At 38.5% G+C, this 27,360-nt stretch overlaps 1 protein-coding gene across 2 annotated transcripts; it reads right to left on the bottom strand.

The window, feature by feature from the left end:
- Window positions 1-10,780: 10,780 nt before the first annotated feature.
- RAB22A (RAB22A, member RAS oncogene family) lies at window positions 10,781-27,351 on the bottom strand. Of its 2 annotated transcripts, XM_026073569.1 has the most exons (8): window positions 26,890-27,351; window positions 24,987-25,066; window positions 20,134-20,215; window positions 15,894-15,965; window positions 15,698-15,804; window positions 13,667-13,776; window positions 12,072-12,202; window positions 10,781-11,100 (listed from the first exon to the last, which is right to left on the bottom strand). In XM_026073569.1, the coding sequence occupies exons 1-7, from the start codon at window positions 26,923-26,925 to the stop codon at window positions 12,105-12,107; spliced, it is 585 nt and encodes a 194-aa protein (XP_025929354.1). In that variant the 5' UTR covers window positions 26,926-27,351; the 3' UTR covers window positions 10,781-11,100; window positions 12,072-12,104. The 2 variants fall into 2 exon arrangements, with proteins under 2 accessions (XP_025929354.1, XP_025929433.1); XM_026073648.1 differs by lacking the exons at window positions 20,134-20,215; window positions 24,987-25,066; window positions 26,890-27,351 and adding an exon at window positions 16,674-16,812 and having other exon boundaries at window positions 10,781-12,202.
- Window positions 27,352-27,360: the final 9 nt, after the last annotated feature.

Below are 27,360 nucleotides of genomic sequence, written 5' to 3'. Positions count from 1 at the left end.
CGCAGCGCCGCGCCGCGCACACGCTGCTGGAAAGCGGCGACAGGGGGGACCGACTTTTTAAGGAATAAAACACGCTCTCGGGTCACCTTAGCGGTTTTAAGGCTCCCCCTAAGTCAATGAAAAAACACACGTTTATTTTTTCCCTCTCTACAGCATGATTTAGAATAGCTTTTAGAATTACAGGTTGGTCTAATACAAGTGCTGCTTTACTGATGTCCCCAGGCCACTGTAGTTACAACAGCGCTACACTTCAAATATCACACGGTTTCAAGCCTTCTAAAAGAGCTTTAGAAAGCAATCTTGTAAGACGTCAAGTTCAGCGGGGTGTAACACTTAATGAAGCAGCACTTCAGGATGTCCATGGTACTAGCAGAAACGTAATGGGTCTTAAAAACTGATGATTTATATACAAAAAAGTTTAAATAGGCAACTGGGTTGCCTATTTTGGACTTTGGACATGTAAGACTCGGGGAGGAAATAACTACATTTACCAAAAAAAGAAAAAGGCATATTGACATAGATCAACTATAGTGACTCTTAAAGCATACAGGTATGTTAGAGTAAGTCCTAACAAGGTCGATTAGCAAAAAGATAAAACGTGAATAAAACCATGATAGTAACAGAAGATTCTGAAAATCCGTTTTATCACACCACTGATGCATGATGCACAGTGTAACTCACCCACACACAGGTTCTTTATATCATGAATGTTATTTTAATTCATACATACAATTGCAAAAAATGTGTATGGGGCTAAAAAGATCTGGAATTCATAACAAAAGAGTTCTAAATTCTGGCAATAACAGCAATGGCAAATGACTGATGTATATGTTAACACCACTAAATGGGATGGTGACATTCAATGCTGTAAGGAAGCCTGCAAAAGCACATCTGTAGTATTTATACCACATCTCAACACTTCAGCTGCTCTCGTCCCTCATTTTTCAACAAGTCTGCTTAACCACCTCAAATGCTGTTTTGTCTTTTTTTTTTCCCCTGCGATACCTGTGATTCTGCATGAAAAAACTACATATGTATTTTGTATAACTCTTGGTTTTGCATAATGCAAATGAAACCTGATAACTCTGTTAGCCAATACATCAGGACTAATAGGTGTGAGCTTTAGTGGTGCATATCAATATGCTCAAATAACTTGCTGCTTTTCTTCCTTAAATTCCTTCTCTATATTGGGGAAAAGATGGTCACATAATGCTGGGGGAAAAAAAAAAGTGGAAAAAACTGCTGGGGAGAAAATGAAAGAAAAGTAAAGGGAAGTAGTAACAACAAAGAGATAAAACCACCACCCCAAACTCTTTCAGTTTACAAAAGAAAGATGAGGAAAAGGGATTATTTTCCACAGATTGCTCTGGAGATGTTTTTTTTTTGTTCCGCAGTCTCCACGCCTGGTTCACGCATGCTGTTGGCAGAACAGCGCACAGGCCCGCGGCAGGCAACGTCCAGTGAAGGGGCAGAGCCCGGCCGCAAAGCCCTGCTCTCGCTCGGCACGCATCCAAGCCCCCGGCCCCAAGGGGCAGACGGGCTTTGGGGGATGCAGCTACGCTCTTGAAGCGTGCCAGGGCAGCGCTCCAACCACTAAACCACTCGTTCCACGCGCACGAAAACTAGGCGGAGGGACTTACCTCCAGGGAGCCGAGAACTGCGGGCCCAGGGAGACCCTTCCCTGGCCAGAGGCAGCGACCCGTCTCCCAGCTAGGCAGCCGCCAGTCCAGGTACCTGCTACGTCACTTACTGCCCAGGCCCTGAGCCACGCTCCACGCGCCTGTCGGGGATATCTGACAGCAAACAGATAGAGCGACGTTGTTCACATCCCCTTCGACGGTCCTGGACAACAGGGCACCTCTGGGTGGGTACAACAACGTCCTCTGCATCGCAGCCCTGCCGACGGCACTCGCTCTGCGGGAGCTGCCTGCGCCGAGTCAGTGCGCACAGGGCAAAGCTGCGAACAGAGCACTCGAGTCGGGTCTCAGGCCGCACCACCAGCCACAATCCCTCTCTTGGGGGATGTCAGGGAGAGGTACCTGAGCTCCTGCCTGCATCTTTCTGATGCTCAGGTCACCTCTCTCTAAGAGCCATCAGCACACGACAGGCCCTTGGTTTTGATCACACTCTGGATACGGCCGCTCCCACGCGCTGATCTGGAGCACAGACCTGGGCTTTGAGGCCAAAACTCACTACGACCCTGGATGTTTATGTAGCAATCCTGGTACCAGCTCAAAAAAATGCTCCGACACAAGCAACCAAGAACAACTCATGTTAGTTATTTGTAGAGTCTCCTGGCTACAACACAGGGCTTTTTTTTTTTTTCAGCTAGTTTTTTTCAGGTCCCTGATATTCTACTTTCCTTGGTTAATCAGATTCGAAGCTTAGGATGTTCCTGGCTTAGTATTGCTGCTACTTGTGGGGGTTTCATTTATACTATAAACTACAGATTATGCCATAACATTTAATTAGATTTCAAATCACGAGATAATTGTTTGTTGTTATGCTTTGGAGTACAGTTTTCTTTGGCTGATACTCTGGAAAGATTATCTTCTTCCATGTAATCTCTTAGATTGTTTTATTTTTATAAACAGATTCTCTCACTGAGCTAGGCGTTCCGAGTCCATAAACATTCTCATTGGCAGAAAAAGATAAGCTTTATACATAGCTGCGAGTTAATTGGAAACTAACGATGAGGAACAAGACAGAGGAAACCTTACATAACATATAATCATATACAATAAAATTCCCAAAGTAAACAACTGCTCAGTGTTGCTGCCCAGACCTTTCAAAGTTCTGCTTCTTCCTCAAAGTTCACCCTTACGCATGCAATGATCCATATCTTAAAGGGTTTGCGAAGTTGTATCATCTTACATTAACTGGCAGCTTTGACTTATGTGCTTGCATTTGAAGGGCTCTCCTACATCTCCATCCAGGCTAAAACTTTTATGAAGCAAAACACAGTGTTTACTCAAAGCTGAAAATTTAAAATCTAACAGGAACCTTATTTACTTATGAGTGTAGTTTGTAATGTGTGATATTTAGTACTGGGCAGATCAGATTAATTGAAATGGGCAGGCACCAAAGCCACCTGCAATACTTCATCCTTATCAGGTACAAAATACAATCCTCACTTTATTAACTATTCAGCAACAACAAGGCTAAAAGACAACTTCTTGCCAGGGTGCGTTTTTGATAAATAGGAGGAAATATTAGGGATGAGTGCTACAGGGAGACTTTGAACTGCATCTGAGGCTTTGTATTAGAACAATTTTAAATGACACTTCCATCTGCTAAAAAACTTTACCTTAAAAGCTGTGAGACTTGAGCCACATGAAACACTGTATTCGCTCATTCTATGCACAAATCAGGTGGTTTGCATTTAGTTATCTAGCTGCCATATGCAAACACATGTAAATGTTTCCTATTCTAGCACATTTTCCTATGCACCCTTGTAAGCACATTCATATTCCTTACACAAATTAATTTGACACTCTTCAAAGCAGTTTACATGCATCTAAAAGGACATTTTAGAAACAGCAGACACTGAACAATACATTTAAAATAAACTATTCCAGGTCTGTGGTAAAAAGAGATCAGTGTCTGTTCCTGCACATGAACTGCAGCCAGTTGCTTAGTAGAAAGACACGGAACTGTAACTTAGGTGCAAGTTCTCATCTCGTGAAATAGCAGTATCAGAAATGGGATATTTTTGCTTATTTATGCTTTTCTTTTGAAGGCTGCTATTGACTAAATATGTTTGACTCGTATCACACGTTTAGATGAGAAAACTACATCCTTGAAGCATCATCTCAGACAAGTGAGATAACTCTAGCCAAATCAATATTTTTGTGCTACACATAACCACCAAATTAAAAAAAAAAGTTGACTGTAAGTATTAGGAAACAAGAAAGGATCTCCCCAGCAAGACAACCCCCAAAACGCTACACAGAAATTAAAATCTCTTTACAGTTTTGACTGACAGAAACCTGGTCTGAACAGTCAAGAACCTCACTTTTGATGAAGTCTAAGCAAAAAGCAATGTATTGAATAACTTGACCCTGGTAGGATTTGTCAGGCCTTGCACTAGTTCACAAGACTGTGTGTGGCCTGCAGTGTCGCCGACACCATGCTGCAATGAAAGGAAGTGTTAGACAAAAGCTGCATTCTCTTTGCTATTTTTCCCCGTCCCCTTTTTGTACAAGTTTGTCTTTTGTCTTTGTGTATACATAAATGAGGAAAAAGCTGCAGTTTCTGAATGTCCAGTAGTCAGTGCTTTTAGAAAACAGCTATTTGAATTATCACTTAGATTCATTTCTGCCTTAGTATTGCTTACATTCCTTTTCTCTATTACTTCACAGACTATTTTTGAAGATGCTGAGAATTTGGGAACCATTTATAAACAAAACCAGCACAATTATAAACAAAGCTTTTTATTAATAAAATGTTTACACCTTTTTTGCACAATACATCAGACTGGTAATGATTTAGCATGTTATTAGCATGTTATAAAAGTTTATTATGAATGCTTAAGCTGAAAAGGCTGCTTACATTATGCCCAATTCTTTATTGGCATTCTATGCACTATATGGGAGTGTAACAATACAAACAAAAAGAAGAGAACAGAAGTCTGGTTTCATTAGCATCTACAAACCAACAATACAGATAAACCTGTACACACTCTTGGGACCAGCCCAAGAGAAGACTAAAAAAAAGTCTCAAAACATTCATAAGCTTAGGAATTCATCACTACAATATTTCATCACTAGTAATCTGACTACATTTCATGCAGTGAAGCAATGGTTGTAAATTTGTGCATTTTACAGTGCTGCAAGTGCTCTGTAACTTTGAGCGGCTTAAGTTTGTTTTAATAATAGATACTATAATAAGAAGGCACAGACCTTTCAACCCTTGTAGCAGGTTAAACCTAATACTACAATGAAAAGGCAGAACATTCTTAAGAGGGGCAAGAACTGCTGATACAAAGTTAACCTTCCTACTTAGTTTTACAGGARACATTTATTACATTGCAAAAGCTATACGCTTATCAGGTTATTTTTGTGCCCTGAAAACACAAATGCAAATGCTTCACTTTCTTGTTTAGAAACCTTCAGAATGATTTTTTTTTTTCCTTCTTCATTTTACTTGGGGGGGGGGGGGGGAAGAGGAGACAGAAGAGATTGCCAAGAAGTCTTAAGTGTCTTACACAGAAATGGATCACATTTCTATAGCTGTCTCACATGAGTTCATAGTGTGTTGCAGTTTCAACGCTGGATACACTATATGCAGAAATAGGAATTCAAAAAAAGGAAGTCATAATTTAGAGTTGAAATTATGTTAACAGAGCCTTACAATTTATTTCTCCCAGGGAGTGTGCTTTTAGCCTTTGTTATCTGGTATCATATACTAGTGGTATGTGGTTCAGCAGCTATGTTTTCATAACAGTTTCACAAGGCTGTACTAATGAATTCCCATTTTGTTTACAAATATTTGCTGCTGTGGCAGATACTTCTAGAACCTTTGAGAAAAAAGAAAGACACTTGCCACCTTTTGTTGGCTAAATCCCATAAGGAAACAAAGTACAAATTGTCAAGAAAGCATAATAGATTTAAAGAAAACATAATAGTTTTAATAATAGGAAATACATATTTTAACATGAGTAAAAAGTGAGGCAAGAAAGTAGCAGTGAATCTGTGGTGAGGTCAAGAGTTGTAGTATATCCAAGTGCAACAAACGGACGGAATAACACACCTGAACAAAAATGAAGGGAATGACAACACAGGAAAAAGTGGTCTGTATCCTTTAACATTAGAAAAGGAGTACCAGTTGGTTTGTTCATCCACAGTACATATGCAAAAACATTAACAGGAATGAAGTAAAGAAAAATCCAAGCTTCTCAAAGGACAAGAGTAACCTTACAAAGGTAACTGGCTTCTTGCTTAAAAAACTAACAATGAATTTATTCAAGACTTTAAAAACCCCAGCTGGCAGGGTGATGTAATGGGGAAGCCAGCATTTTCTTCTGGGAATCTTTTTTTTTTTTTTTTTAAAATTATTCTAGAATGAGAGCAATTTCAGCAAAGACTGTACCAATTTTTAGGGGGATAAGTTCTGCCCACTCCCTCCATTTCCCATATAAAGTAGGAAGCACCAAATAACTCTCAGCAACTTTTAAGTATTTTTAAATAACTGTGTACATTCTGACAATACTATGTTAGAAACTCAGGGCTTGAGGGTGGGGTAAAGCTGACTCTAGAATCAGTTTGATATCTCAGATGAAGCCCATCAATACACTTGGGTTTCAGGAATGATTCTTATATCCCTTGAAAGATTTATCTGTGACACCTTATGGATAAAGTTTGGAAAGATTAAACAAGCATTACTAAGTCAAGCATTTGCTATTCTGACTGACCAAGAAAGGGCTCACATTCAAATTGTCAAGGCCTCCAGAAGATGAAAAGGTTTTTTTTTCTTTTCTTTTTTTCTTTTTCTTTTTTAATATAACCAGGCATAGTTGTCAGAAGGCCTAAAGATTATAGAGAAATATGTTTTAGCACCTGAATTCTTATATGAGAAACAAAGATGTGGCTTCAAGCTTGTTTCTTCTCACAGGCTGGAGCCATATGACAAGGCAGTCCTCTGAAAGGAAACAGCTGACTTTGTTTTTAATATTAAAGCCCTACATTTCTATCTTAAATTGATAATTCACACCACCATCTTATTTCTATACATCAATCATCTGTTGCCTAACATTACTAGGGATGTGATCTGAACATAAGTGTATCTGTTTTCTTTCGAGAATTTTATACAGATCTTCCAGTAATTTAGTTTCAGGCACACAATTCTCGTGCTCTGAGGAACCGACTCTCACATTGCTGTAAAACTACTTCCTGCAAAAAATTAATAAAGTTTATCCTTATCTCTTGCCATGAGCAGATGAACCTCTTTTTAGATGTTTCAAGCATTCAAGAGATACCTGAAGGGGTTTTTTTTTTTGTATTTTAAAGAAAATGAATAGGCAGTAGAGAAGTTTAAATCAGTGAATAACTCAGATTCTTGCCATGTCTGACATCTGCTATGATTGCTCCCCGCCCCCCCTTTTATTTAGTTATTGCTACTTATAAATGAGGCTTACTGCAGGGTGGCTAGTCATCCAGCTGGACACTTCTGTCCTGTAAATCATCAGTTCCCAAGACAGTCTTTGCAGATTGCTGATACAGCACACCACAAATAGACCATCCCATCCTTAAACACTAAGGACAGTTTCACAAGGAGGGAAGTCATTCACCTATCACTGAAAAAAAACTTCAAATGTTAAGGCAAAGCAAAATGTTAAAGGAAGAGTTTAGGATTAACATAAAATGCTTGTTGAGGCCAATATTTAACCTTGCAAGATATTCAACCTAAATTCTTTTCTGATAAATTAAAATGAAGCTTTAACCACCTATGAATGAAAACAACTCCTAATGAATTCCACATCTCTTGACCAAGTTAAAGGATCAGACTTCCAGAGCAGTAAGGAGGTATGTCTTTTTCTATTTCTCTCTTCCTACACATGTAAATGTGGTAACGTTACGCTGTTATTACATATGCTGAACTTTCCATCAAAAGATTCAAATCTGCATTCAGCGCCCCTCTATACTACTAGTAGCACTTAAAGGAAGGGTCTCACTGGTGTCAGCGGAGATTTAAACTGCATTGCTTTGATTGCGTTGTCTTTCAGCATTGATTAAATAATATAAAAGGAGAAGTGTCTACCTTCTTGGCAACAGCAAAGCTGTTAGAATTCTCTCAGAAGTTTTCAAAGCACCTATGATGATTTTCATTAATTTGGCCACTAAATGCTTCTGCCTTTTGTTAAATTTAAGCTTGCAGATCTTACCTATTTAGACACTTAGTATGCCAATTTTCAGTACACATAAAATATACTACAAAACTACATATAACACAGATCAAGAACCTGACAAGTCAGCTAATGCACTCCTGTAATTTAGTAAGTCAGATGAAGACACCCTCCAAAACTTGGAGAGCATGCTTAAGTAGCTCCAAAGCCTAAGAACTAAACATTTGTCAAATGATGTCTTTGCACAAATCTGTAACTTCTGTGGGAGCAAGGCAGTCTTGTTTACAAGCCAAAATAGTCATATTTTGTCAGTTATAAAAATGCTCTAGAGCAATAAAACGACATGCACCTTGTTAGCTTTCTATATATGTGACACTTCTCCTTTCTATTATTATTTGCAACAATTAATTCCCTTTAAGAATATCCCAAAATCTAGTCTCTAGAATGAACTCTGTTCATTAAACAAAAAGATATACTGGAATAAAATTTAAGTCCTGAGCTTTTTCAACAGCTTCTCAGCAGAAAAATGTTATTAAAGAATTAGCTGGAATGGTTGATAATCAGCACTCCAAATACTCAAAGGCTAATCAATCTCCTAGTACAGAAGCTATTTTGGGACAAAATATGACCAATTTCAGCAGGCCTAGTGCAACATAAAAGTAGATGGCCTAATTAATATAGAATTAATTAACACAGAAGAAATCCTTTTTCTCTAACAAAAAKGAAACAATGAACATGCATGTCTCATCCAGGGAAGACTACATTTCAGCTTTCAGTTATGGCCAACCGATCAATAAACCATTATCTTGGCTGGGAAAAAAACCCAAAAAACCTAACAACCTTACATCAACAGTCTACCATTTTAAATAGGCATGTTCTTAAAAGCCTTAATTATTTGTTAAGCATTAGTTTGGACAATTTGAAATACTGGTCACTTCCATGTTTTCATTAACTGGAGCAATTCAAGATCAGAATTGCAAAGAGATATGACGAAGGCAGGCATTCCATCCAAACTGGTAACAAAACAAAGGAGTACAAGGCATCAATATTTAGTTATATATGAGAAGGGCCAGACTGTCCAGACCCAATGCCACTTTTTCAGCTTTTTTTTTTTTTAAACAAGTGTATTTCTAGTGTATATCAAATAAATGAGGATAGTTTAGAAAAATTTATAAAGAGCACTAGAACAGGTTGCCCAGAGAGGTTGTGGAGTCTCCTTCCTTGGAGATATTCAAAAGCTGCCTGGACACAATCCTGGGCAACCTGCTCTAGGTGACCGTGCTTGAGCAGGGGCGTTGGACTAGTTGATCTCCAGAGGTCCCTTCCAACCTCAACCATTCTGTGATTTGCTAAGAGACCAGGATCTCAGTACTAACCTAACAGTCTAGCCTAGCATCAAAGATTTTCTTCTAAAGTCAAAGATTGAACAAATACTACTAAACCAACTATTCTCTCACTGGAAAGCAGACTTAAAGTCCATTTTTTACTCCATGCTAGTAGACAACAGTAGTTTAGATAGAAAATTTTAAATTCCTTATTCTACTAATCCACATGAAAAATATTTCTGATACCAGACTTTACTTCTCCTACTATGGTATTTCCAAATTCAAGAAAATATCCAGATTTATTACTAACAAACTCTATTAAACACAGTATTTTCTGTATCATAGTTAAGACACTAAAGCACCCAGTTTTGGGGTACAGAATAGACTTCTGAAGCATTGTGAACACCAGTGGTTTGCTGCAGAAAAACATGACAGAATGTGGCTACTGAAAGTTAAGTGGTAGCAAGGTCATAGTAGTTGCAGAGAACCAACTGTAACTATATACAGAATCTTTTTATAAACTTGCCCAAACAAAATGCAGTAACTTGGAAGTTACAGAAAGGAGTCAGAGATCTGTAGTGATGACACAGGACTATGAAGTGATTCTGGTAGGATCTGATACTGTCAAGTGTACACAAACCGCCACTCCAAAATAATCTTCTGCCATTTTGAAAGAAATTCTGCTTTGCAACACAGAAGTGTCCCAAGAGTAAAATATCTGAGATCTATTTTAAACTAGCTTCAGAAATGTTTTTTTAAACCTAGTTTAGTAAGCAGATGACTTTTTTTTTTTTTTATTTTTTTAAGTTTACCAGGAAGAGAAAGTGGGATTTTTCAAAGAAATTAGAGATTTTCATGACTTTCACTGTGCAAGTTGCTCAGATAATTATGAATATTATGCATTCAATTGCTAATCTACATTTTTTAAATTAAAAATGATAGGCCCAAGAACAAGCTTATTCTGTTTATTAGTTATACTTCCATTAAATATTTTGTACGAGTAGCAACATTTTCTGTTAATAATTCATTTGGTTCAAATTACACACAAAAATATTATACAACAGGCTGAATACTGAACATAAATCTGTCTCTACTATGAGATGCTTTGTTAAGGCCCAGCGTTTCCAAAGGGGCTTCAAATGGCCTTTGTTTGATGAAGATAAACTTCTCGGGCATTCTATATGTACGAAGCCTGTACAACYGTGGCAAAGAAAGGGCATACTTGGCTATGCAGCCCTAAGTAAAGGGCATAATGAAAAATGTAGTCACCAAATTCCATTAAAATGTACTGATCTATTCAAAATCTCCCTGTAATGGTGTAACTGTTTTGTTCCAGAATAGCTCTACAAGAATTTTGAATAATACAAACTAGTCTGAAGTAGAAGTTCTTTCATTCTTTGACACTTTCTTCAGAGAAAGTACTTCAGATGATAGAAAGCCAAACCACACACACAGAACAAGCATCATCAACATGAGTTCATTTTGATACTAAAGCTAGAAATTATGTTTTAGTATATACTTGAGTTTAGTAAGCTCTTTCTTTGAAAGTAAGAAATTCCTCACTAGTGCTGGTAGGAAAAAAAATAAAAATAAATAAAACAGCACAGTAGGGTATGGTCAATCTATAGTTTAATTGAAAGCAAACTAAAAACAGCACAATATAAGCTAAAAGCTGATTTGCTAAAAATATTTCTCACGGATGAAAAAGCCCAGGAATCAACAGGTAATGATCTACATTACCATATGACTTCAGTTTAGTTCCTATTTTTATTTTTGCACCCGAAACGGGAAAGACTGGGTGCACCACAGATGAATACTTGCTCAGACAGACCTCACACCGCACCAACAGTAGCCTCTATTGGCCCTTTCAAATGTGATCTAAAGAATGAATTTCAGCCTGCCTCTGGGTGAAGTCACTGACAGAAACAAGACCTAATATGCAGGAGAAAGAAAAAAAAGTGGTGATCCTCAGGAGTTTATCCATAGGTGTGGAATGGAAGGAATGAATAAAACTGCATTATTTTACTGTTTTTACATAATTTATATTTTAAACATTGGTCTCATAAATATAATATGAACACTTTACACATGCCAAGCAGTTAAAAGCTTTCCCCCAAACCTTTTAAACCTTACCAGAACTATTGACAGCATCTGTTTTTAGTCAGTAACCACTTAGTTTAGTCAGAACTACAGCTAGGTTTTCTTCTACCAACATCTTAATATTAAAAAAGCTTGTAAAAACAGAAAGATGCCTATAAGCATATCAGTTTGCCTTAAAGTGATTAGAGTCAGTATGTGAAAAAGATTGTCCGTGGTTTAAAAGCTGTTGCTTGTGTTCCCCCTGCCCCGCATAATATCTTTAAATAAAAAGTGCAAATGGGATTTGGGGACTGGATGGACTGATTTGCTCATTATCTGTCTTCAGTTGCTTATTTTGTAGCCACCTCAAACCAACTGTCCCATTATACTTTGGATTAGCTACAGTTACATTTAAAATAAGGCTCACTGAAGAAAAGGAAGAAATGCCATCTGACTAACTTTCAAATTTCAACAGATTCCTCCCACCCCCAAGTCCGAAAAAAGTGCTCATTTCCCTTTTTACAAAAAACATAAAATCTTGATTACAAAACTATTAAACAATTCAGTTCTACCATCCATATAGTCACCTTCCTTTCAAGCAAGGCCAAAAAAGTGATGATGGATTCCCTTTGAATACAAGAGATACTACACATTTTGTAAGTAAACAGGCTGACATTATGATTGCAGTCTTTTCTGCGAGCATACAGATGTCAGATGAACTGGTCCATTTTTGTGGGACCTTGGGTGTATGAACACCAGCAGATAAAGATCTAAGACTGATAATATAAACCCAGCATGAACTATTAACTTCCAAGACCACCTACTGTATAAACAAGTCTGATTTTCTAAGGGATCAGTCAACAGCAGCTGCGCTTTGTCACCGATGGCTGTCTTCTAAGTTTGAAGCCCTTACCACTAGATGGGGGGTTGGTGTCAGTTGATGGAATTCTACGACCTACAAGGAGGTAGAAAAAAACATTTATAGCAAGCATTATGCATGAAACGAATTCTAAGCATTCAATATCTGTTTTGTATATAAAATGTGTATTTGATAAATTATATGTCATTAATGATGACATTCCTGCATAACAGAAGGATAACAGTTAACAGTCTGTATTATGTCTTTAATAGATGCAGTTTCAGGGGAGCAGGAGTTAAGGTGGTTTCAAGCTAATTTTGCACCTGAAGTGTAAACTTCAGGCTAATCTAGACTGGGGAGACCTAAGCCATAGAAGCCCCTAGGGAATATACTCTGCAGGATGCTATACCACCTAGAATCTCTTCATTCAGAGTTGTAATCTCATTCTGCACTTCCACAGCACATCCCCTGCATCAGGGTTAGCGCAAAGGTACAGATTTGTAAGGATAGCTGCTTTGGTCATCTGATCAGTGTCTCAAGTGGACTATTCCTGGTTGACTGTTCTTTTCTGAAAGGAATATAAGGCTTTAGGGATTTTTTTTCAGTTTAATCAAGATCAATTTTAGAGTTGCTCTAAGCAACTATTAAGTCAATAAATCAGGAAGCTAATCGACAGCATATACTTTTTACATCAGCTTCAACAAATTCAGCTGTTCACAAGGACTCTATGTTTTCTTTTACTCAAATGTTTGCAGAGCTATTCAAAGTTAAGCAGACATAGTGCATATGTATATACATACACACACACGGATTGCTGTTTATCTTGTTTTTAGAATCAAACTGTCATATCTGCATAGTGGTACTGTTGCCTAAAACATACCCTACAAATAATATTGTATGGAATTGACTTTGGAATACTGYCTGCTTTTCATTCATTCAAAAGATGACTTTTTTTCCACTCTTATGAATGACGCAGAAAAGACTTGTGATTTAACTGAAAAACAAGGGCATCAAAAAAACCAAACCAAAACAAAACCCAACAACAAAAAAACACCAACCTAGTGGAAAAATCAACATACCATAGTTACTGTTTCCCAGAAAATAATCTTGCATTTTTGAATTATGTTTCTCAAAAATGCATTGCCCTAAACCAAGTACAAACACTAAGAGTGAGAATTTAATTCCTTTTCTCAGATGTATAAGGTTTGGATCTTCCCCAATTTGCTTTCCTTACCCTTCCGTAACCTTGGAAGTACTAATTGAAACAGTCAATAACAGATATAGTAAGATGACACTGGCTTCTGCCATCAGTGCCCTTGTTATTGTATCCAGCGGCATCACAGTGGGCTTAGAATTCCTTGAAGAAACCTTTAGAGGTCATTGGCTGACCAAAAATCAAGACAGCCTATTTTGCAATTTTGAATACATAACTGGTTGTAATAAATTCAGGTCAGTGTATTCTTGCCTAAATAGCACAACCCCCCCCCCTCAAAACATAGTAAATACATTTCTGCTTGAACTTCTTTCAGAAGAAAACATATCAACTGTTTGAATACTTACTAATTTCTATAAAGAGTTCATTAATGTTTATTGCATTTTTCGCACTTGTCTCTACAAATATTGCATGGATGGAATCTGCATAGTCTTTAGCATCTTTTTCCATGACTTCTCTGAAAAAACAGAAAGAAGAAAAAAAATAAATGCAGAAAAAAATTATCCAAGTTTTAAGGGATAGATTAGCCTTAAGTGGCTCATTAAATGACAATTCTGTATTACCTGTTTGACATCACACTGCCCCCTCATCCTGAGGTTGAGGCTCATCCTTTACTCTGTGACATTACTGCTTGGCTCTCTCCCCGCCCTCAGGAAGGAGCATCATTGAAGCACAATCATAACAAACTAAACAAGGCCTTAATCCATCTGAAAACATTACAGTGGAGTTTGCTTCTCAAGTGCTAGTGTCTGCAGTTAGTCATAAGAGGGTTGCTTTATTCCTCATACACACAAGTGTGTTAAATCTGTTGAAAGATCCCCAAATGTTACTTCCACCATTCATCTAATGGAGTGGATTTCCTATAGCTGCTTACAAAATTAGGTATCTCACAATATTACACAGATCATTTGCATAGCATTTACTTTACAGCAGTATGAAAATATAGTTATAAACATATTCAGACTGCACACACAATAAAGCCAAGAAGTGAAGAAATTATTTGGCCCCTCTAGATAGGCAAATTGATAACGACTGGTACATTTCCTTAAACAGGAAAAAAACGAGACACCAACGGGTGAGAAGGGCACTGAAATATATCCTATGCCACATTATATGTAATTTCTAGAATATATATGCTGCTTTCAGTAACAGGGGACTTAGGTTATTGAGACATGCAAAAGCACAGACTTTGGATCAGTGACAAATATGCATCTGACTGAAGTACAAGTGATCTTGCTCAGTAACTGGAAGGGCATCATAAATCACAAACATCATTGCTTTCTAAGCACCAAGAAGTAAGTGCAAGCGTGAGACTTAATACTGCATATCTTAGATTTGCCTTCTAAGTAATTTTATACTAATTCAGTTTGAGACACATGCCATTTCTGACAAAGTTATTTGAACTCACTAGATAACAGATGTATTAAGGATTTGTAGAACTAGACTAAGAATCAACCTTGCAGTGGCTCTTTAAACACATAACCATCTGTTTCCTTTGAAACTCCAGCTGTGGTACCTTTTCCAAGGAAGTCTGAAAACGAGTCCACATGCTACATGAGGTTTGCACACACCCTCTTTCTGAATTCTGGCTTATTTAACCAGGGCATCAATAAAAAAAAAGGGTGTGTGGGGGAGGAAGGCTTTTTTTGTTTTTAATGCATGCCTTCTTGAAAGTTTGGCTATCCATAAAGTTTCTTCCCAAGAACTTTTCCCACTCCCTGCAACCATTTCAACCACAGTCAATTCCACCACAATATTTAAGCAGGTGCAGAAGGCGCCTGAACAAGCAAGTCAGCAAAACCTACACAATGCTTTCCAACAGGTTTGATGTTTTTCCTAACAAAATGAAGTGCTACAGACTGACAGGGGTATGTCTTATAAAATGAGGTAAACAGTTTGCATTACACTGTAGTTTCACAGGCAGTTTAAGCTTGTTTAACTTGGCTCTGCCACCAGAAGAGGTGCTCCTGTCTGCGTGTAAGCTGCTCATTCCTACCCCTGCTACCCCACCTCTGTCATGCCAACAAGTGTTCATATTGTGAGGAAGATAAATAACCTTGGATCAGTTTTCCTATTTTTAAATGGGTTAGTTTGGATCTATTTTACAGCCTGATTTACTGCCAAGTCACATGCATACTCATGCCAGCACAGGGGAGGAAGTGGGCAAGACCGACCAAGGGCAAAATAAACAAATCATCCAGCAGTAGAACAAGCCTGAACCTCTTGTGAAACTACAATGTTAATGTAAAACAGCTTAAACTGCTCTATACCTTTCAGTATTTGACAAATCCCGACTCCTTCTGAAATCTAAAAACATTTAGCACTATAAGCTTGTCTTCTAAAGTGAAGCCTGCATTGAACTGTCAACAATTATTTACCTTACATCATTAAGATCACACTTATTTCCTGCAATAGCTACAACAATGTTTGGAGGTCCATGTTGTCGAAGTTCTTTCACCCAGTTCTTTAATGTTGAGAAAGTTTCCTGGTAGAAAAAAGCAGAAGGAATTAGGCCTGGTCCATCAGACATGTAAAGCAGAATTTGCACCGCCAGATCAAAATCCGCTTTCATACCTCTTTCGTGATGTCATAAACTATAATGGCTGCGGCTGATCCTCTGTAGTACATTGGGGCTAAAGCACGGAACTGGGAGAAAGAGAGACCAGATTATGATTCTGACCTTTCACTGACTTCCGTGATTTACTTATTAATATTAAAGAAAACTAGCTTTAAAGTTCACATTAGTGAAAAACTTATATTTACAGTTACAGAGAGGCTGTGCAGTAGAGTACAAACACTTCCAGGAAAGTAATGTTTTTCAAAGGCCAATGAACAAACAGTTTTGGGATGAGCAGCGCACCTACCATAAAACAAACAAACAAACAAAAAAACCCCAAGAGACCAAGTTCGACCTTATTTTGACTAGAATAAAATCTGTCATTTAAAAGGCTGCAGATTATATATAGACAAAAACTCATGGGATATATGCATAACTTTAAACACTGAGCAACGGGATGTCAAAATTGAACTTGCTTCTTTCTTTGAGATGCCGGTGGTTTTAGACAAAAAGAAATTTAAAGAAAACTAGCATATATTATTACTGATCTGAAATGTCCACAAGTCAGTGTCAACCTCTAGCCCTACTGAAAAATGGTAAGTGATGATAATTTAAATGTTAGATATGCTGGTTGGTTTCTTCTTAATCTAACTTCTGATTTTAAGGATTTTGCTTACGTTTTTCTCCAAACTCAGGAATTAGAAGCATGCTTAAAACTAAAAACTGCAAAAACCTACACTTATGTGACTCACTGCAATTAAAGCTTTAAGGAACRCATGAGATAATCAAAGACTTACAGTAAAGTTACTGTAATCTTCAGATTTGAATCTACAGCTGGTACATTTGGTTAGTAGTGAGCTTACAGCGTATAAACCAGGCCTGTATSTTTGCATGAATCCAGGAAAACAAAAACAAGAAAACCCAACCACAGTGACACAGTACATGATTAAAGTTGCACCAAAAATATCAATCAAACTTCTTAGAAATTCAGTGTGACACTTCCTAATTTAAAAAGGACCAGACAACTAAAGTAGCAATCAAAAGCCTCAGTGGAGGCACCCAGCAAGTTGCATGTGCTTTTTTGATGTAAGCATATGTGATTTAGACCTTTTGTGCATCTTACTACTCAGGGTAAAAATCATGAATAGAACTTAGCTTTTTTTCATAAAGGCTTATTTGGTTCTAATAAAACACCAATTTCCTTTTGCTTAATATAGTTCAGCTGAGAGCAATATTATAAATCCTAAAAATCTTACTATAAAGCAGAATTCCAGACCTTTTACATTTGGCTCTCAAATCCTGTTTCCAAAACAGGATTTTGAAGACAAAGTTCAGAATATAAAAGATATTTAATAGTGGGAAAGGGAAACATGGGCAGGCATTCAGTTCATGTTGGGGCATAATCCCTGTCCTCCCCATAAGTACTAAAATGTAAAGGGAAACATATTTGAAAAACCACCACTTGGATTGGTGGCAAACTGGCTTTTTGATTATTTGACTATTCGCATTGGGAAAAAACCAACCTTCACTTGCTGATTTTGTATTACTCTCATTTCCTGCCTGCTAACACTTAGATACTTTTTTCCACCTAAGAACAGTCAGCAGATAAAATATATTAACAAAACAGATGTTACCAGAAAACAGTGAATTTTCCTTCTTGCTGTCTTTTCAAAGACTTCAATCTACCCTCCAGCCTCCGATTTGTGTTTTGACAAAATTTTTAATAAGATGTAATACAATTATTATTACAAACTCTTGTGATTGTTAGGTAAGAAGGGGAAAATCCTAATCGCTAAGAGCAGTTTTCTACCACCTTTAGTCAGTGAAAAAGAAATGACAGAACAAATAAGGCACATGTATGTGGAGAAATGACCTGTGTGAATGAGTGCATTCCACCTTTGGAGTGAAGCTAGTTAGGCACTCCTAAAACTGTCTTAAATAACAGAAGATTGCCCAGTATAATGTAGAACTATTTGCTGATGGGCTTTGAAAGTGGGAAACTAGAAAGGCTACCCAAAATAAGCCAGGATTGGGAATTTTGTGCATTGCGTATCATACAGCAGAGAAATTTTAGTGCCAAGAAGAGTTTGGGTATTTTTGGTATTCCAGATCACCACAGATGCAACACATCTGACAATGAATTGTGGAAAGGGTTCCATATCCAGAACACTTTGCCACAGATTTCAGCACAAAGCAGGTACATAGATCAATTGTGACTAGCAGTAAGTGATAGGGCTGTTTTTATAAAGTTTTGGAGAAAGAACCACCTAAGAAGATACTGGCATTATTTCAAAGTAAAAATTCTTGGTCCCATTTCACTGGTTTCCTTGGATATATTTGGGCCTCACAGAGACTCCTCTCTCAAGCATGGAGCATGAGCTTCAGAGATACCACAGCTCTCGAGTCACAAGCTGGGTAAGACATCTTTCCTTTTTCAATCTCAACAAAAATATCATGAAACTTGAATGGAAGAAAATTGAAGAGGTGTCACTCCAACTCTAAAACCAGAAAGAGACGAAATATCTATTTCACATGTTGCAACATCAATTGCTAGTCTTTTACAGATACGCTTCCTCATATTGTAGCATGCTGAATCCAAATCAGGGCGTTCTCCCAATGCTTGCAAACATGGTTAGAATGAACCGGATGGAATGATAATACATAATGCATGTTTCCCACCAAATTGTTGCAGGCGTGTTTAAAAAGCTTTCTGCTCAAGAATACCAGTCTCTCAAAAGTCATACTCTGCCCCTCAGAAGACTCACATTCCAGCAGTAACATTTCAGAAAGGCCAGGATGCTCAGTTAAGACAAACTGCTGCAAGTGCTGACTTCTGGTAATGGAAGGATTGCAGTACTTCTGACAACTTACATACTACAGGACACATCGCTGACACGTAAGTTGGCTTTATATGGCACTGCTGGGAGGAAATACATCATCATGCAAAGTCTAGAGCACTGACATGCAACACAGATATTCTTGAGCTGCTTTAGAGCCAGCAAGACTGTTATCAAGCTAAAAAGCTAGTAAGTCAGCTCCACCAGGACTCTGAAAGGTCAAGTGACTGCACAGGGATAACTGAGTTCTTAAAAGATGTTTTCTTAAGCTTGGGCTCTACAACACTAAGACAGGCATATTGTTTCTCAAACCAGTCCTGAAAATAGTACAGCTCCATTTGCCAGCTTGTACCCTAGAGTAACAACCGAACCTGACTGAATTGACTTTTCACAGGCACAGCTCGGGCATCTATCTTTGTCACAGTTAACTCACATTCTGAATAAAGTTGCCATGAGTAATCAAGAGTTGCCAGTAATTAACAGTCAAGAACTTGAACTGCAAGAATACAACCAGCAGTTGATACAACTACTATGATTTCCATCAATGTTGCTAGTAGTCATAAGCAAGGAAGTTAGTCAGCAAGAAAAGTTTTCCTTTTAAATTCTAGTTTAAAATCATGCAGACTGATTAAATGTGATTTCATTTAACTAGACATTTTCTTAAACGCTTTTGTTGCCTCCCCCTAGAACTGTGCATACTGCAGAGCTCAAAGCCCAATTAAGGGAGAAGAAAGACTAGTAGGTTAAAATTCAAATTTCAGAATAGACTTCTTGATGTAGTTTCTAGCATTATTAGATAAGCAAAGAGATTTTACAAAATAACTGATCTTACTATTATCACTCATAACATTGCCTAAAATGCAACTTTTGAACACCTAAACCCACATCCTACAAACATCTGTATAACATTAGTCACATCAATAATCCTAACACTGTAATAGAACATATCAAGCTAGTAGCCTTCTGTAGCTGTATACTTCTTCATAATTGTGGCCTTATTTGTACAATGAAACAAGATCATTAATTTCACTGTGATTCTCATATGTTAACAGTTTCACTGACTGCAAATACTGTAGCTAAGCATTTAAAACCCAACTAGAAATGCAGCTAAAGACAGCTACTGGTATTTTATTTTCTAATTGTTTTCTTTTGAAGTGCCACTCCTTTTCAGTAAATTTAATACTAACCTTTTGTTTTATAAGCCTCTCTTTTTAGGAAACTATTCTTAATTTACATCATGGTTAAAGAGCAAAGTTCATTTATATTTTTCATTATTGATATCACTCCTATCTTGAGGGAAAGCTAGACCACATTGCGACTTCAGGGAAGACCGGGGGGGGGGGGGGGGGCAGAACCCTTCTCCCTAACCGTAGCCAAAACTATTACCACAGATGCAATCAAAGATATTGACTCTACTTACCCGCTCTTGTCCAGCTGTATCCCAGATTAGGAATTTATGCAACTCATTTTGATACTGTACAGTCTTGGTCATAAATGAGGCTCTGGAAAAAAATGTATGTAAATGCCTTCTTAGAGTATTATTACCATAAACTTTTAATAAGGTTTATATTTCAAAAAAGTGAAGTGCTTTCCTACACAAAGCTGATTAATTTCAGCCTTTACGTATGAAAATCTTAATGAGGCAAAGGGCCCTATTCAGAGGATGAAATTCAACTAGCAGACAAGAAGGAACAAGAATGCTAATTCATAGCATTTATTCTTCCTTAGCTTTTGATGAAAATAAAGATTGTATGGTCACAAAATAACAGGTGGTCAGTCTTCTTCACACTTCTCTTCCTAAATAGAAGAGTAACCACAGCAATTCACCTAAATGCATACAGGAAACATTTTGAAGGAAAGATCACATAAAAAGCCTTCCCCCTTTGTATCAGCTTTTCTAGATCTCTGTACTAGCATTCAGATAAACACTGATAATTTCACTTTTGGGAATAAAGCAAGGGAGATTCCTATCTAATTTTGTAGGTGTTAAGAGGACACAGAAATCAATAATGAATAACTTGCTTGTTTTGTCCACTCTGTATAAGTCTCATCTGTCATTGCACAGTGAATCTGCAGGGGGTCTTGCACTTCCAGAAGACAAACCAAAATCAAAATTCTCTTCCTATGCTCCAGCCTGCCTCCCTCCCTCCCCTTGCAAAAGTTTCTAAATATGCTACAGCATAAAGTACTTCTATGCTTTATTTAGTCTGCTTTACATGAATCAGTATATTTCCCACAAGAACAGGAATTCAGAGACCTAATCTTTTAGAGAGAATACTTTGCTATATCTGTTCCCTGTAGGTACCTGTTTTCACTAGAAAAGCCGCACATTGAACTCAGATTCTTGTAGACTAGGAACTCTAGATGCCATAACTTTTTTTAAGCACATGACATCATACATTATGATCTTACAGAGCTTTTGTATGCTTAATTTCCGTCCCTTGAAAACACTGCAGATCCACAAACTTGGTCTACTGTTGGTTTTGAACATTGGATTTGATAGGATTCCAGAGGCGGTCTTTAGGGAGCTTCATACAGTAGACTAAACTTGGCGTAGATTCAAGTCAGACAGCAAAAGTCTTTCAGTGTGACCTACAACGCTAGGTATTAGAGGCTGAACTTCAGTTTCTCCTGGATCTTGAATACTACCAGGGCATGCATTTTAATGATGCCAATGAAGATCATCTAGTTAATAATTGCAGTCTTTTGACATGTTTCAATCTTACAGGAGCACAAAACAGCTATCTGTATTTAAAATAAGGGGAACAATTATACAAAGTTTCCTGCTGTCAAGAGGTAACCCCACCACACGCTTCTTAAGCTCAGATGGTTTGCTAAAAAGTGCATCATTGTGCAAAGCTTTTAAGAAATCAAATAAAATGTTGCAGAGAAGAGAAAGAAGCCTAATTACGAAGACATAAAGAGTCTAAGTACAACGCATTTAAACACAGTTAACCAGATGTATTTTAACAATGGGTAAGGGAAAATAAAGTTTAAGGAGTATCCGTTGTAAAGCACAGCAAGGACTTCTGTTTCCTTAAGACTGCATGCTCAGCATCAATTCTGAATTTTTTGGCCAATATTGAAACAATTCCCAGGTCATAAATTCTCACTGAAAACATCTTATTTTATTTGGTTCTATAAACCAAAACATTCTTCTATAGCCAATTTCAATTGAGCAGTTTTGTTGCTCCAATTCACATCACAAACATCCCAAATGGTAGTTGCAAATAGAGATTAATCTCTGCTTCAAAACTCTTTGAGAAGTGGAAACTTTCATTGTGACAGATGCCAATAGAAAAAAGAAAAAACACATGAAGAAAAATCACTTCCTGTCAATGGAAGCCTCCAAAATGTAACTATGCTTGACTTCTTCCAGTATGAAAGTCCACAGTAACTCTAATAAATTTCCTAGCTGCTTCTCCCAGCAAAGCAAGCACTGTAATTACTTGAACAAGATAAACCTGAAAGTAGTTTTATGCTCATTCAAATTTTCTTTTCAATGATGTAATGAAAGACTGGGGAAGAATCTACAACATCTAGACATATCTACTGGTCAAAAGAAGAAGAAACATCCTCAGCATCTTGAAAGCGCAAGATTTCCAGTAGGGTTTCTACAGCTGCTCATGTGGTGAATTTGAATCATGAATTTATCACAAATAGTCATGACAACAAAGTGCGATTACTCTGATATTACAAGAGGAACACAAACAGGACAGGAAACAAGCTCATAACTTAAATTCTCTTAAAGACCCATGAGTAAACACAGAAATGTTCTGAGCTCTAGTTTTATAAAAGCTCTACAATGTTTTCCAAGCACATTTCCAACTACCTTCTCAGGTCACCACTTTGTTCTTTGCACCTCCTGGTCTTGAACAGGAAATAAAAATAAGGTCTAGAAAAGTTTCAAAATTAATTTGCTTAACACTTTGACTGTAGCTTACTGGAGCTTCACACAGTCACAGCATTTGGACAAGTTTTGATTCATTCATACTACTATTAACAAACTACCAAAATACCAAGTGCTCAGACCATTTAATCATTTTTGTTAAGATAGACTAAAATCTGCATCTCTTAGCTACGTCACTTCAAGAAACTGAATTAGTTGCTCTAATCCCAATACTGCCGTTGAATCCATGAGGACAAATTCTATTCTGCAGATTAGTCTCATTATCACAGTAGCTAACACCTTTGAACAGTGCTCTAAATTATCACATAATATTTGTCACAGATATTCATCGTCCCTCATTCCCTTCCCATGGGGAGAAGCATGCGTGCAATCTCTTTGGGTTCCTGCCTCCAACAAATATATAGGTTGCTATATTAACAACAACAACAACCAAACAGAAAACTACAAGACAAAAAAAAAAAAAAAAGACTGTGGAGCAGAAGACAGCAAGATTTGATGAAGATGTTCATTCTAGTCTCAGCCTCTCTCCTGAAAAGAAAAAACTATCCCGAAATTTTACCCTGATTATAGAAAATTTTTGCACAGACAGAAGCATCATGGATGGTCTTCACTTTGCAACTTCAGATGATCTTGCCAATATGCAAAGCCTAAGCCATTAAGCCCAGTGTTCTAGAATTCAAAATCTGAAGACAGAACTGAGGATGCTGCAGGTCACTTTTATGGATATATAATGCAAATTCTATTACTCTAAGATTTAACCTAGGAAGTCTAGATGGGTGGTGACATGCATCTAAATATAGAGCAGAGCATCCTAACCAAACAAAGAGATGTTCCTCACATTTGCAAAATCCGTCTCATCATATCCAGTCACCTACAGGTTAAGCAGACTTTAATTTTCTTTTTTGACAGGAGCTGCATACATGAACATAATGACTAACTTTGGGCCACTGTGTGTAATGCCCAAATTAGCCAACTATTCAAAAGTCTTGAACACAACCACCCCCAAAATAACAGTTTTTTCTTTTTTTAGTATCTGGATGCTTGAGAGTGAAGACAGATGACCAAGGTCTCAAACTTCTCAGTTAACACAACTTGTAAGCAATACAACTGGGTCTTTCAACAGTGTCTAACTGAACAAGGAATTCTGCTTGTAATCAGCATCACTGTGGGCAGTAGTAACTTTCTGCATAACCTAAACCGTGTTCAGAACAGCCTGCTCCTCTACTTAAGCAAAGTGGCTACCATCCTCAACACCGGTTCTGTGTTCCTTCAGAAAAGAACTTCCCCTGCAGCTAATTTGACAGTAACTAAGAATGTTTAACCCTTGAAGATCTGACAAAATGATCTAGCAGTCTACCTTAAAGCCTACCTTTTAAGAGGGAAATTAAAATAAAAGAGTAATTCCTACATGATGTCTTGCAATTCAATAACAGCATGTACATCATAACTTGAGAGCGAGAGGGGGAGGGGAAGGGAGAAAAATGTCAAGAAAACCACTTTTTTCAAAAGGAAAGGATGAGACACAGCTGATCTTTATCAGCAGGATCTTTTCAGTCAAAACTATACTAAAAAAGCACCTGAGGCAGGAAGTTACTTTGATACTGAGCTCTCGGCATGACATGAAGTCTTGTTCTCTCACGAGTAAAGAACTGCCTCTTTCTGAGCGAAACAACCCGTAAGACCCGCAGCAAACAAGAAAGACAGCAAAGGACTACTCCTCGCATGTTCAATACATTTTAAGATTTAAACTCAATAATACTGCTCCTCTGAGGCACATCTTTCAAACACCCTTAGCTATGAGCCTGACTGCATTAGCAATTTCCTTAGTTACTCAAGAGAATGTGCATTACATATAGAAATATAATGTTAAAACTAATTAATGAAGAGAACCACAACCTAAGTTAGTATATTAGCTACCTTTGAAAACCTAAGAGATTTCTACTCCCCACCTTATTTTTTTTTCTTTAAAGAATTGAATACAAAATGAATAACAATCTCATAGTAATTAGACTCTGAAATTAAAGAATAGTGCATGACAAAAGAATATTGTTCCCTTAACAGACGGATCTACGGTAGAATTTATTCATAACCCTGGAGTCCTAATAGGATTTTGTTGGCCAAGATTAGCAATACAGAAATGGGTCAAGATCTTACACACGAAAGTGGAAATTGCAGAAGCACAGAACATATTCCTAGGTTTTCTAAGGTAGCTCATATGCTAAGACCACAGCTGTCTTCATTACCACATTTAGCTGCCACACATTGAGAATCCTCACATGATCTTATCAGGAGGAGCAAATATACATTCATATAATTTGAACTGAGTTTTGAATAAGCCAAGTTTACTTTATTCTGTTTCTTACCCTATTGTTGGATTGATGTTGGGATCAAAGCTGTCTTCTACAAATCTCCACACAATGCTTGACTTGCCCACACCAGTGTCCTGAGAAGGAACAGTAACAGTTGAAAGAGACAATAGTTACTATAAACAGTTGATTCACTTTGTCCTCAAATCTTGTGATATGCTCTACATAGGTAACATGTTCCTGTAGATAATCCCAGGGAAGTTAGAGATTCTGAAATATTTAAAGTACATTAATTTAGTGGAAAAATCAAAGGTCTGTCTGACAAATTAAACCAAATTGTTCTAAAGGGGATTTTAAAAGACTGCACTCATGCTTCTTATGAAAGCCCTTATGAAAGGGCTTTTTTTTTTTTTTTTTTTTGCAAAGCTACAAAGTGTATTTGAACAAAAGATGTTTGAGCAGGGAAAGACTTTCTACTGCATTCAGTAAAATAGACAATAACTGAATATGCTACTCCATTCCTACAAGCCAACTGACTGTCTTAAATTATGCAAGTGAGACACACATTTCAAACTCTGACTAATGCTGTCCCACCCTGCTTAATGAAAGGCCTGAAGTTTCTTCTGTGACACACCTGAAGCCCATCTCAAATACGACTCTATGGGGAAACAAATGTAGAGGAGAGAATGGAGTAAGAAAACATAAGGTTTAGAGTAGTTCAAAAGAAATCTTAACACCAGGTCATGTACATACACACACCACCAACTCAACGGTAAAAAGAAAATGCAAGAGACAGAAGGCATATTTAAGAGTGAAACAGCATATTATTAGTACTGAAATAGCTCTTCATAGCACCCGGACATTTTAAATGGTGATTTAGTCAACATAGTAAAGTGAAAAGTTGGTCTTTGACATCTCCAGAGTTGTTAAAGTTTTGAGGAAAAAGAATTACCAAATGCTGCACTGAAAATAAAGTTTTGTTTCATTTTACGTATTTCTCTGCACCTTTTGAAAGATGAACACTATAACAAATTCAGGTACAGCCCATATGTTTGTGTTTATCTTTTCAAGTTATTTTCCTCTCAAGAAAAAGCTATACAGAAATGCATTATCTCAATTCGGTAGTTTATAGTGTTTGCAGTTTTCAATAAACAGAGCAAACCTTAAAGAGAAAAGTGATGCACTTCCTGGGTCTAGAGTTCAAGGATCAATTTTTCTAGGTGCTTATTCTCCTTCCCTCACATCACAGGAGACTTCGCAGGTAGAGTGAACGTGGAGTAAACAGCAGCTAGCAGTTACCCCAAATACTTTCATAACATTAAGAGGCACAGAAACACATAATTTTCTCTCTGAGGGGCAATGTAGCCATAGAAGCAGAAAACAATCCTGCTTGTCACCCTCTAAACAATGTAGGTTTAAAATATAGACAGAAAAATCTGACCTATTCAAAGAGAAGCTCTCCAAAGTTCTCAGACCAAATCAAGCCAGTACGCATTTTTTTCCCCCCCAGATTTGTGAAACTACTTCAGTTTGCTTGAAGTCTCCTTTTCTTTCCCACTACCTGCTACCTTTAGAGCACTTTCAAAGCCTAAAAAATGCTGTCAAGAGCCTCCAAAACCACACTCGGGGGAGAAGGGAGACCCGAACGTTTTTAGGAAGTGGGAGCCCCAAGCAGCGGGCAAGGGAGAGGGACGAGCACGCCGGGCTTGCAGGCTCCCTCTGCCTCTCTTTCCAAGGGGGCAGAGAGGAGAGGGGCGACGCTCGCCCCGGCGAGGCCTCCCGCCGCGCGGGGAGGCCCCTGGCCGCCCCGGGCCCGGCCCCACGCACGCCGCGCACGGCAGAGCTCGCCGCCGCCAGAAGCGGCCCCTCAGGGGAGCCCCCTCGGCAGACAAGGGCGGGGACGGCCGCCTCCCTGCCCGCCGCCGCCGCCGGGCCCCGCGGAGCCGCCCGCAGCACTCACCCCCAGCAGACAAACTTTCAGCTCCCTCAGAGCCATGGCCGGGCGGCTGCTGCCCTCAGCGAGAGCCTCAGGCGCAGCCGAGAAAAACCATAGCCCTTCCCGGTAATCGCATATACCGGAGGCCCCCAGGGACACAAGCGCGGAGCTCCGGCGCGGGCGGCCGCCGCCTCAGCGCGCCCCTCGGCTGCCTGGTTACGAGTCAGCCTCCCCGCTCGGGCTCCGCAGGCCGGGCGCCATCTTGGGCGGCCCGCCGGAGTCACCTGACCACCCCCCCCGCCCGCGCAGCCGCCGCAGCCCGCAGCTTTCCTCTCTCCGCGGAGAGGCCGCCGGTCGCCGTGGGGCGACTCGCTCCCCTGGCAGCGGGCGTCTGCGAGAGCGGCCGCGTTTCGCAGGCGCGGAGGCTGAGCCGGGGTCAGGCAGCGCCGGCGGCTCCTCCCTCCGCCCTCCCCCGCCCGTCCTCGCCCATGTCCA

Source organism: Apteryx rowi, unplaced genomic scaffold (genome assembly GCF_003343035.1).
Source record: "Apteryx rowi isolate R43461 unplaced genomic scaffold, aptRow1 scaffold_0, whole genome shotgun sequence".
In the NCBI taxonomy this organism is placed as follows: domain Eukaryota; kingdom Metazoa; phylum Chordata; class Aves; order Apterygiformes; family Apterygidae; genus Apteryx; species Apteryx rowi.
Note: the sequence above shows the minus strand (reverse complement) of the source record. Positions and strands in the feature narration are given on the sequence as shown.

Coding starts and splice junctions, on each gene's coding strand:
- RAB22A (XM_026073569.1), bottom strand. CDS start 26,925: ATGGCTCTGAGGGAGCTGAAAGTTTGTCTGCTGGGG. Junction 15,805..15,893: donor TTTATGACATCACGAAAGAG/GTATGAAAGCGG, acceptor TTTTTCTACCAG/GAAACTTTCTCAACATTAAA. Junction 13,777..15,697: donor TGTGATCTTAATGATGTAAG/GTAAATAATTGT, acceptor CTGTTTTTTCAG/AGAAGTCATGGAAAAAGATG.